General features: G+C 38.1%; 1 protein-coding gene across 1 annotated transcript in view; it reads right to left on the bottom strand.

The window, feature by feature from the left end:
* Nucleotides 1-12672, bottom strand: part of LOC128993926 (E3 ubiquitin-protein ligase MYCBP2-like) — a 572029-nt gene that overhangs the window by 506489 nt on the left and 52868 nt on the right. The window contains exons 26-37 of the mRNA XM_054418047.1: nucleotides 12401-12520; nucleotides 11805-11941; nucleotides 11406-11630; nucleotides 10265-10450; nucleotides 9529-9735; nucleotides 8476-8613; nucleotides 8040-8218; nucleotides 7344-7590; nucleotides 6554-6753; nucleotides 5451-5659; nucleotides 3588-3800; nucleotides 2535-2679 (exon numbers count right to left, since the gene is read on the bottom strand). Of these exons, the coding sequence (XP_054274022.1) occupies nucleotides 2535-2679; nucleotides 3588-3800; nucleotides 5451-5659; nucleotides 6554-6753; nucleotides 7344-7590; nucleotides 8040-8218; nucleotides 8476-8613; nucleotides 9529-9735; nucleotides 10265-10450; nucleotides 11406-11630; nucleotides 11805-11941; nucleotides 12401-12520 (2206 nt within the window). The remainder of the gene's footprint in view (nucleotides 1-2534; nucleotides 2680-3587; nucleotides 3801-5450; nucleotides 5660-6553; nucleotides 6754-7343; nucleotides 7591-8039; nucleotides 8219-8475; nucleotides 8614-9528; nucleotides 9736-10264; nucleotides 10451-11405; nucleotides 11631-11804; nucleotides 11942-12400; nucleotides 12521-12672) is intronic.

The following is a 12672-nucleotide window of genomic DNA, read 5'->3' as shown; positions in this document are numbered from 1 at the left end:
ACCATTTTAAATTTCCCAGGCACTATCTGACCCTTACTTAATAAAAAAAGTCCACAAAATATGCTGGTCTGATGCTGTAAAATGTGCTGCCTGCATGCTAATAGCTTCTTAGTGCAAATAATAAATTGTTTGATTGACAGAGCCTTTTGTTCAAATTTAGATTATCACACACCAGTTTAGTTTGAAACAGTGTCATCATAACATTTTGTAGAGTTCGATGTTCATAATTACTATTTTATTTTATATAGGCTATTAAGTTAGTTTAATCCAAACAATGCACCGCCATGGTTCTGTATGTACCACATGTTTTAAAAGAATATCATGTGCAAATAAATCACATCTGTGTAAATACTATTTCTTCATACTGCTGCAAACACAGCCGTTTTTTAATGCATGTGTTGAGGGTCTATTTCTTTCTAGGGAGTAAAAAATGTTTTTAGCCCCTAGCCCTAGGGAGTAAAACGTGTGTTTATCCCCTGGGGAGTAAAAATCAATTGTCGTCTAATCAGTTGTAGATTTTGATTAAGTAAACAATTGCATGTATCGAAAGTATGTATCGATTGTTTAATCCTTTGTAGCTTAAATACAGGGTATGCGGAAAATACTTTTCCCAAATTCTTTTAGTTAATATAGATAGAAATTAATGATTTGACTTGGGCTTCAGTGCTTTCATATCAAGAATCGTTTTAAAAAAAAAAGAAGAAAAAGTAGGTTCCACCACTAACATAGTTTTATAAAAATAAATCTAAACACATAGAAGCATAGATTATTTGGTAATAATTAACGCCCAATTATTCTAAAAGCTTATTCCGCAATTGTTACGCTAATCCAATACAAACGGACGTATTAGAGGTAATCTAGCTAATTACAAACAGAGGGTTGTATGTTGCTAAACGCGGATACATATCATATGTAATTAATTGATATCCATGTAAGAGCTTATCATTTCTGAACAGCACTTTACATTAGTTATTGCTAAATCGTGATTATCAGTGTCCACTAACTGTTGTCGGATTAAATAACGTGTGATATATGTTATACAATGTATAAGTCAGGATTTTTGTGGAGGTCATTCTCTTACAAAGTAAGCTCTCAATGTGACAAACTTTTGTGCTTGTTAAGTTATAAATGTACAATAAATATTTTTTATTTGGCTAAAAGTGTAGGAAAATAAGGAGCAGAACACGGGCCTATTAATGATTAAAAGCCCCATCAGTGTTGTCGTGAAACTACAAAAACCAAAGCGTAATAATATAAATATTTAAAAAATAAATAACAACATGTGACAACCAGTGTTTTCATTCTATTTGACATGATAGATGTATTGTAGAAGCCTACGATTTGGCATATTTCAGCCAAAGATTGAAAAGTTGGTATTTTGGAATATAAAAACACAATTAGGGAAAGAACACTAAACTTTCTTAAGATATCCCATCTCAATGACAATTAGACATTTTAAAGATCTACTAGTAGTACCTACTTAACTTACAAATGTTAATTCTACCATGGGTAGAACTTTTAAGAACCTTTCAAAAGCCAGGAATATAAAATTTATAGTTTCCCTAACCAAAAAAGTGCTTATCTGAAATACTAACAGACAACAAATTGTTAATAAATTGAAAAACTTGAATAAAAGTAAAATCACCAAGCCATCAGTTACATAGTTTTTTATCCGACAATGTAAATTAAATCTGATATTTTGCCACACAAAGATGAAATTTATTTTAAAAAAACTCACAATGTACAGCCTCAGAACATTACCTGACATTTTAATAACCGTAACTTTTTAAAGCCTGACATAAAACAGCAAACCAATAACTAGCCAAACAATGTCCCTATTAATAAAACCGTGTTTGTAGCAAACAACCAATAGATCAACCGTTTGTTTGCACGGTTGTATGATCACAGCCCCATATTTCAATTTCAACTCTTATTACATTCAGTGCAATAACAACTGAGCGCCCAATTGGAATTAATCTCTTCAAAATACTTGAATCGAGAAATAAGAAATGTTATAGAGGTGGGTGTTAAAATGTTTCCCAGATTATTAGAACTACTAAAGAATGTTTTATTAATGCTCAAAGACATTATTATTACTGATAGTTTTTTTCTATACTAGTAAACCGTAGCCTATGTAATTCATGTGAATGTTAAAATGATCGTTATAAAATACATGTTTAATTATATCAATGAGTATTATCTCCCAGAACTTCCTCAAGATAGTACTTCAGAAGGGACATCTAGTAAATATTGTTATTCGTCTGTTGGGACTTCTAAAAACTTATTAAGAAGTTTAGTATTTTTAAACCTAGAATTCAGTAGTGTTTGAGATTTTTTTAGAAAACTTTTCTGACAGGTTACGTTAACCAAAATCGTCCATCAACTAAACTTCTACAAGGCAAACTCAAGCCAACAATACTAAACTATAAACAGTAGGAAAAAACCTCTGAATATCCAGACATATTTAAAAACAATGAATACAAGTCAAAATTTGAAAACTACCAAGAAGTATCTTAGATGAACGAAACACGTACCTGAATGGGAGAACTCCTTCGAGCGCCTGGTTGATGGTAGGAGCACTGGAGAGCGCAAATCCTTTGCCCAGCAGACTCGAGTGTTTGGTGTAGATCAGTTGAGCGATGTCCTCCACAGCTTCTATGTCTTCTTCCAACTCCTCCACTGCAATAACAGAGTCATTATAGTTGTCAGTTTTGTTAAAATTGTATTCTTAATGGGATGGAAACATAAATTTTAAGCCAACACACATTAGCATAGCCCCAATATTCATTTCTGGTCAGTTTTATCTTTGAATATGGATAGAGCTAGATAGTTCATTCCCATGTTAAGGTCGTAGTCAGTTTTGGAGTAAAAATGAAGAATGAAAATCGATAGAGTGTGTAAATTACTGTCTTCTTTCATATACAGCATATTTTTTACCAGGTCAAACTAAAAAGCCGATTTATTGTAAACAATACAATCTTTATGTCACCTTATCAACATTGGTTACTAGTAGCAAAAAGTATGTTAGAAAATAGAATGTTGACACAGGGTGTCCACAGAAATGGGGTTGTGGCCGACTAGAGCATTGGAACTCCACTCAAATCCATCCATCATTGGGAATTTCCATGACTTATTGCCTATTTCCATGACTTTCAATAACCAATTTTTTTCCATGACTATCCCTGACTTTCCAGAATGTGGACACTCTGTGGCAGTAGCACTTTCAGTGAGTGTAGATGGGCTGTCTGTAAAAAAAAAGGCTGTCTTGTCTCTCCAACAGTCAATGGTAAGACTAAGCGTACAAACACACGGGACGCAGCACGGCACAGCACGGCACGTCATGACGCGTTAAAAACAAATACGTACTTTGTAATGCGAAGGAACACACAGAGAGCGTCAAGGCGCAACACGGGGCAACGAGACGCGCTGCGCCGTGCCGCATCCTGTGCTTTTGTACCCTTAGATGAAATAAATATGTAAATAATATAATGTCCTGATATTTATGTACGACATTTAATGTCCTATAAATAGTTAGAGAGTCGTACATGTAGTGAGTAGTGTTTCAAGACATATTTGATCAAACTAACCTGAGGACACAGGCAGGACGAGGTCACGTTTCATGAGAGACGCAGCACACATGCCACCGAGGAAGGCCAATTCTGTCTCTAGGTGTCTCAGTCCCTCTGTGGACCCTTGCGACCATTCGTAGCCAATCACCAAACACTTGAACCCGTAGAACGAAGCTTTCTCGTCCTTTACATAGTCAGATGCGGTTTCAAGGGAAAATATCACCTCATTGCCTGAAATTTTATATAACTAATGAGTTATAATTTTGTGATAATTCAAGGAGGTTTAAAGGCTAGTACTCACTAGGACACCCGGTCGCTTATCAACCGGCGACCTGGTTGACGAGCGACTAAGTTGATGATTGAACGTTTTATTGCTGAGTGGTACACACTAGGATACCTAGCACTTTCAACCAAGCTGGAAATCAATCAATAGACAATTTGTTTTGTTCTGGTTCACGCTTAAGCCTATCAAAGTGTGAACCTCAATGACAACACCATGCCCCCGACGGAGAGGAAGTAGCTGCCGAAGTTTTGATTATATTAAAAACTGTGGGAAGTAGAGAAGAAGAAAGAAATTGTTTAGAAGATTTTGGGTTAAAGGGTGGCTTTAAAGTAGAAATAGTTACAGCCAGCCACATCGGCACTCCTACGAGCTTTTCGACTTAAAATCCTCAAGATTTTAAGAACTATTTACTTATTTTAGATGACAGTTTCCGTCATACTAAGCAACCAGTGACACCCGTGACACCTCACATAGAAAAAAAGGACGTCAGACTGAGATTTTAGCATGGTTTTGTTTCGTCAGTTCATTTTTCGTTGTACTGCGCATGCGCTAGCCGTCTTTAGTTGATCAACTTGGTCGCTAAAGCGTACACACTCTAGTTTTTTGAAAAATCTGATTGCCTGGCGATAAAATGGTTGATCGGAAACCCCCAGGTTTTCGATACATGTCCGAAAACCAAAAAGTTGCCTGGCAACCTACAAATCGCCGTCAACCAAATTGACAGACACGTACACACACGGCGATATTTGTGCAATTTGGTCGCTCGTCAACCAGATCGGCGGTTGATAAGCGACCGGGTGTCCTAGTGAGTACTAGCCTTTAAGGAAGGTAACAAGTTGCTATGGGTTTCAGCACAGAGTAAAGACCCAACACAGATGTCTCACTGAGATAATAATAACAATGTTCTACTAGTCCCAACACCAGAATCTAGGAGCACCACTGTTACTGTGATTTGAAAAGGATACATTTCAATTATAAGAGCGCACTTTTCCAGGTGCTACCAATGAACCAGACCACAATGCACTCGTCAACTTGTACATTCCACAAGCAATTGTCAATCACTGTCTTCTCTAGACTGCCTCAGACTTTAGACTGCTCCAGATTGACTGTCCTGCCTCAAAGTCCAGGGTAATTGATTTTTAAGAGGTTAGTGGCCTCTTTTAACCTTGCATTTACCCGTCCACATATACTACAGATCTGTGCGTGGAACGTATCCAGCAAAGCAAGGGGTGAGCTGGTACAGTACGAAGGTGAACTGTACTGATTAAAAGTTTGCGGCAGTGACCAGGATCCGAACCCACGACATCATTGCCTTGGGCCCAAAGTCCTTGACGATACGAGCTGAGCCACCGACTCACCAACTCACACCAATTCTCTGTAACTTACACTACTACAACAGTTCAACATACTAAATCATTTATTTTAGTTTTAGCTCTACAAACTAATTTGGAGAAAAATTGAAAAATTATATGTATGAGAGCCCTATCTTAGCCCTACAGAACCCCGTTCCCACCATGTTGGTTTGCGAACTTGTTTGAATAAACATATGTGTTTACAAAAACAGAAATAGAAAATAATAGGATATTTAACAAACACACCAGGTAACACCACAGCAGACTGAGGCCACTGGGCAGGTACGTTGCTGAGGCGGTGCAATACAGGGTAGTAGCGGGGGGAGTCCTCAGGCGGGGGTGTTGGGGCAGGACAAGCGGGAATATACAGTTGTAGTGAGTCCTCCGCCTGAGCTGTACAACACTCCGAGGCAAACTCCACACAAACCCATTTGACACTCTCGGGGAAAACAACTCTGTAACAGTTCCAAAAACCATAAATTTTAATTTTACTACAGTTTTGAGAATTTTTGAAGAATATTTGTAAAATAAAAATACTGTAAAAAAAACTTTAAAAAAAATTATGATTAAAATACATTTTTTGCTAAATTCTCTCTTCAAGGATCGGTCGGATCAGGTTTGTTTAATATTTTCAAAAAGTGTTCTTATTGATACAACAAGATAGACTCTAGCGCTTGGGAAATAAGTGCTGATTGTTGTGGCCTTATCACAGAGAGTCATCGATAATAAAAATGATCATAAAAAAATTTAAATATCGTACTCTTCCAAACTTCTAAAAAAAACAAAAAAAAAAACGATATAACTAGAGAAACTGGTTGGATTGTATTATATTTCTTAACTTTAAAATAATGGCCATAATTGTTAGTTTAAGGAAAGATTTATAATTTTATTTTAAAGGAATCCAATAATTGTTTTGATTTAGTTTTAGACGTGCCAACCCGGCAGACGACCGAAAGGTCATTGCTGTAGCGCGTAGGCACGTCCCCTGCGTGGGACGAATTATTGTGCACTGGGTATTTTGGAAATAAAGCGCTTTTTCTTTCTTTCTTTCTTTCTTTCTTCACAGAGAGTCATCCTCACCTCACTGTAAAAGGTAGCAAGTGCTAATGATGAGTCGGTAGTATTAAGTATTTAGCAATGAAGGCCTGTGTTCCACTAAAGTGCTTTGATGATGACTGTCTACAACGAGGCTGTAACATTAGCTTTTGCTAATAAGTTTCTGTCTTTTTGAAGCTGTCAAAGAAGACCTAATTTGTAGTGTTAGTGTCAGAAACAGTCAAATGTGTAGTGTTCTTATGTCAAATATATTTGTAAACTTGTCAAAACAAATAAACCATTTATGTCCTTACCTGTAGTTGTAGACAGTGGCAGGCTTGTACGGGTGATCACTCTGCACCCAGACATAATGGTGACTGGTGGTGTTCTGGGTGTCGGGACAGCTGATAGTGTCCACGGAGGTGACAGACTTGCCCATCTCACAACTGAGCAGGTTCAAGGCAGACACATGAGGTAACAACTCTTGAATCAGTCCCAGCACTTGCACTCCACTCTGTTGTCAAACACAGGAGGTTAAAAAACTATAGTTAAACGTGTCTTTAATAAACGGATCCTGCTTACAAAGCCACAATGATTAGCTCACTAACCCTACGCTGAGATTCAGCTTAAAATATACAGGGTAGCTGAAAAGTAACTTGCACCCCCCCCCCCCCTTTAACTTTTCAACAATATGAGGTATTTGAAATCGGTTTGCGCTGACCTTCTTAGAAATGAGGGGCTACAATAACTACTGTATGTTTAATTTTGAAAATTTTGAGCTACACTGGCTACCCCTTACAGCAATATTTTCAAAACTAACCATAATTATTGTAGCCCCTCATTTCTAAGAAGGTTGCCGCAAACTGATTTCAAATATCTCAAAAGGTTTTAAAAGTTAAGGGGGGTGCAAGTTATTTTTTAGCCACCCTGTATACTGAAATTACGTTTCTGTCTTGATAAAGTCTTGATTAAACGATTAAGTGACATAACATCTTTAAACTAGAATTAGTGCCGCTTTTTATGATTCAGGTACGAGTAGACACCCTGTATCTTGTTTGAACTGCTATCTTGAACTAATCATCATCTATAATCACTACGACATACCCTGGGGTCCGAGGTGGCCAAAGGACTGACATGAGCCAGTGTGAGAGGCAGCAGTGTGGTGACCAGACAGGCAGATCCCAACACGTCAGTACAAGTAGGAGGCTCCTCAGTGACTCTGGCGCGCGCGAGACTTAGCAACTCTGCGCTGCGTGACACCACAGCCCCGCAGAGAGAGAGTGTCGCGCGTCGAGCCTCACGTTCCACAACGCCTCGACCTCGTGCAACTGCCTCTGAGTCTTGTGGGTTACTGTACACAAGATAACATTGCTGATTTAAACTTTCTCCAAGACAAGGCACACTTGGTTATTTCTTTGAAAATTAATGGCTAAGTAATAATACTTAGGTTAGCAATGCTAAAAGGATATGCGACAATCAAATTATTTTAGTTATATTTTTAAGAAAAAACTAAAAGAGGTGGAGTTTTCGGAAACAGATAGAGTAAGCCTATTGGAGAAAGTTAAAAAACTAAGGCATAGAGACACACAAGATTATTTACACAACACATATTTCATCATAGTGTGGATTTCAAAAGACAATAGTTGAATAGGGATTCTACTGTTCTATCTTGTACTTCACCTACCAAACCTCATTAACCGTTGAATCTTAGTAGACTTCTTACTAGCTTCTATAGTAGGCTTCTTGGAGTTGGCAAAGCACTCAACTACAATACTTCCATCCCTACAACACATTACACACCTGAAGTAGAGGATGTACGGTATCTGTCCACGTGTAGGTGTCGTTCCGTTGAAGTTCAAAGAGCAAGTAGAGTAGGTGAACATCACTCCATCTGGGCCCTTGACTGAGCTGACACCTCCGTCACCGTTGCTAGTGCGGCCACCGTGATTACGCAATCTGATGGCGTACTTCACGTTCTCCTGAAAAGTAAAATTTTAAATTAAAATTCTTCCCTTTACTCCTTACAGACACGTTGGTTTTGAATCTCGTTAATACCAGAATCGTTAAGTCAAACCTTTTGAGACATTGGTTATCTGAATTACTCATTACTCATCCGAATTTTAAACTCGAAAAACAGCTTCTTCCAATTTTGTCACAATTAACAAAGTTTACAGTTTATTCACAGTTGTAAGTTTGAGTTTGAAACAGCTTGTTTCACCGTTATGAATTGCATTACCTTGATGTAGACAGGGTAGTCGAACATTAGCTCCACAATGTCGTCAGTGCCGCAATCGTCAGGTCCAAAAGATCCCCTCGTTAGCTGCAGACTGTTCCAGCGTTGACCATGGGAAGCATCACTGTTAGAGTTGCTCACCTAAAAACATAGACAACAGTTTAAAAATGGAGTAACTTACTAGACAGAATAATATTATAACAAATCTTAGAACAAAGACAAGGGTGTATTGGTCTCTTGAAAAGGATGAAAAAGGGGGAGTGGGGAAAATTAACTCAAGAGAAAACTTGGTGGGAAAAGGGAGTGAATTGTACAAAATCATAAAAGATTACTTATTGCCGAAAAGGACATGTATACAGCAACTGTTATAGAACAAGCTTTACAGAGATATGAGGGTGGAAGGCATTTATCAGCTCATCCATGAGACTGGGGTTGCTTAATTTGGTAATAATAGTGGTATTACGATAGAATAGCTTACTACTCTGTTTAACTTGGTAAGATTTACTCCCCTTTTTGATTTTTTTCATGAACTGTTTATTTAATCTTGGGAGTTTGGTATAATGTTATTTGTATGTGTTTATAGCGGATAATTTTTTTTGTGTCTTTAAAATGTGTCTAAGAAAAATGATAGTGCTTTCTACCTATAAGGTTCTTTTAGCGCCAACCTTTTTTTAGATAATTAGCCTAAGCATATTAAAGATGAGTACTATTCATAATGTAACAGTTGCAGTAAAAAGATAATGACGTTTGAGATTAAGGCAAAGTATTACCTTAAAATGTACCAACCAAGTGTTTAATAGTTAGTTAGTGTGGGAGCTAGCTGGTCTAGTGGTAAAGGACATCAGTCCCTGAGGTGGTTTCAAATCCCTACAAATCACATGGATTTTATCTAAATGTTGATGCTGCAACCTCTAGGCCTAGGTTGAAGTAAGTGCAAAACTACCTGAGCCTAGCGTCCTAAGACCAAAAAGATCAACGACAACGACAACAAATGTACCTTTTGTATATTAAAAGGGAATTTCATCAGATTATAACGTAACCAGTGTAGTCTCTTACATCGTCCAGTATCTCCAGCTCGTAGTCGTAGGTGCCAGTGCCACCATAGACACCAACCCCCGCCACCACCACTCCGCCACGGTCCACACTGAAGCAGATGGCGTCTGGTGACCCATTCCCCGTGTTCCAAGTTCGGCTCTGGTTGGTCCGTGTGAATCTGTTGGGTGTCGCGTGAAGAACTCGACCACAAACCCCTTCCAGGTCCTCCTGTTACCATTAATGTTACAATTGCTACTGTTGTAGTTAACAAAAACACTTATGATTGAAGTTACCAAAATCTATACACAATTTGTGACACACAAGTAAAACAAAATATGTTAACCTACCTGAGTCTACCATAAAATGGTAGATTAAAGAAAACTTAAACTGAAATTTAAAATACTTCTTACAATTATACTTATTCCAGCTTAAAACAGTTTTGCTGCCATTTCCCAGTGGAGGCAAGGCAAAAGATTAATTTAAGTGATAATCACGTTTTAGCTTATCATTGAGTTATGATGGTGTTGGATTCATTACAGTATGGACAGGTCACAAAATTTCAGGAAATTTCTGGAAACTCCTTTCCTATCCCGAACTAAACATATCCCTTTCATCCTTACTAAACAGTATTTACAGAATGTTTAATTCTTTAACATTATTTCATTCCCTAAACCTAACTGCTATGGAGTTACCAGCTGTTGAAAGGTCAAACTTGGGTACCTACATACAAGTACTCCAATACAAGTACAGTACTCACATCAATGCCTCTGGCCTGAGCTGCCAGTTCAGCTACCACCTTGGCCAGTAGATGGCAGCAGTTGGTTACCAGCTGTGTGGAGTGAGAAACTCTCTCTAGACACAGCGCCTGCTGTATACTCTGTGTGACAATGTCTAGCAGACGATCCAACACGTCCTTGAACTGCCACACGGATCCTGCGTCCACCTGGTCAACAGACTTGTAATCAGGGCTATTTATTGTGGATATTTATAGGGATGCACTGTGGATGCGATGCTCCCTGGTGTGGATTAACGTCCGCACTAGTGAGTACTACGACTATCCGCAGTACTATCCTGATAATTAGACCAATTCGTAAATTACAAGGAAAAATGTGGTTCGGATTCCACTATAAACTGTAGGTCCCTTAGTTGCCATTAGCTGTATGGGCTATCAATTAACAGCTGTGTCTAAGGAACATGTCGGCCTTAGTCACTAACAAGACTACAAGATCGTGCCACTCATCCTACACTCATATTTGGGTTAAAATACGCACATAGTGGCGTCCCCATCTTAACTAATTGATAATTGATAATAATTGAACAAGTATCTAGCAGTAAATATTTCAAAAATGGGCTACTTGAGCATTCAACTCAAATATTTGAGCAAAATAGTAAAAATATTTTTTTTTTTTATTGAGCAACTCTAATACAAATTCAAGTCAAGTAATTGTGCCAAACTGAAAATACTTTACTTTACTTTATACTTTAGTATGAAATGGCGACCATACAAAGTAGGTATTTTAAGCCAAGTATGAATTAATATCCCATACAGCTAATTGAAACTAAGAGACCTACAGTTTATAGTGGAATCCGAACCACATTTTTGTCTTGTAATTAACTAATTGGTCTAATTATCAGGATAGTACTGCAGATGGTCGTTTGGACAAATTTGTTTCAGCAAAGGTAAATTACAGAAGTCTTTTAACTGACCCTGAATCAACCACTTCCGGTCATAATGTCTTGAGTGAATTTTAATAACAAAACATTCTGACCCGATAATGCGATCAATTTTCTTCAGCCCCAGACAGCTGTAGTCGAATTACAGTATACTACAACAAGTCATTCTTACAGCAACACACGTAACATAAACTTTCTTATAGTAACACAACTGTATAGAATACCTGGTTGCGTATGCTCATCTGTTCCACCAAGATGGGGTAGTGGTGGGTGTCCACTCCAGGCATCATGGGTAGTCCCGAGTTGTCTGAGGGGGACAGCTGTCGCCGCAGAGGATGCTGGGAGTCCCCGTCAGGTGAGGTGGGGATGGGAAATGTAGAGCGGAGTCTTACGGTAGGACTGCACAGTGCTGCCACAACGGCACTCACCAGCCGGTCTATGTCTGCGTTCTGGCGACAGTAATAGGTAAAATATCAGCTGTCATCTCTTGTTAATTCTCTGATGAAATGTGAAGATTTTATTTGAACTTAGTATTAGAAAGAGTTCTATCAATGACACACAAGTTCTACAGGAAAAAAAACTAACCTAAAGCAGTAAAATTGAAACATCTATCAATGACTTGCCATTTCCATGGAAGCTAAGAGATCACATAGTGCTGTCCACTTGAGAAAAGCCGTGGGATAGAAAGCATGAAAACAGGCCACAAACGTCTGGTGACACTCTTCTAAGATCTCCAAACACATCTTGCTGTGCTGACTCCCTGTCAACAGAACAATCCATCAGAGGTGACAAAACTCGAGAACTCTGACAAAGAAAACAGTTTATATTAATAATTGTTCATTATTAGGAATTTACCTTTGACGTGGGGACAATAAGAAGTATTTATTTAAGTGAACATCCAATCAGGCTAATGGAAATTCACTTAGTCTGCAGGTTTGCTGCGATAAGGGTATTTATAAGTATATTTCTCTCCTGGTTATCTCTCTGTTTGACAATATGTTTGACAGTACTTTTTATGTTATTTTTAGCTTAAATTAAATACATATCTGTATAATTGAGTATTTCCTAAACGTCATGTCAAATTTGATTTATGTAGAACATTACAAAATAGTCAACTAGCGTCAATACCAACAGAAAAGTATAACAAACTAAACTAGCATTTACACAGCTTGTAAAGAATTAAAGAATTCCTAAATACTTCTGTAATGTGGACACTCACCCTGAGTTTTCTTGCGTAGGGAGGGCAGAGAGTCTGACAGGATGGTACGTAGCAGCGCTCTAACATCACCAACACACTCGGCAAGCCTTACTGACTCCTGGGCGACCTTCTTGTGTGACACTGCCAACACAATAAGGGATGTGTCAGAGTCAATAAGTTGGTGTATCTGATAGCAATCTGTAATTTACATCAGCCTGCTCTGTCCAAATCAAGGAGGCCTAGGTTCATTTAAAATCTAAAACTTTAACTTGGGAAATCCTTAGTCAATGCCT

Source organism: Macrosteles quadrilineatus, unplaced genomic scaffold, assembly GCF_028750875.1.
Source record: "Macrosteles quadrilineatus isolate MER2022 unplaced genomic scaffold, UCM_ALF_1.0 Scaffold_5__1_contigs__length_97177068, whole genome shotgun sequence".
NCBI classification, from domain to species: Eukaryota; Metazoa; Arthropoda; class Insecta; order Hemiptera; family Cicadellidae; genus Macrosteles; species Macrosteles quadrilineatus.
Note: the sequence above shows the minus strand (reverse complement) of the source record. Positions and strands in the feature narration are given on the sequence as shown.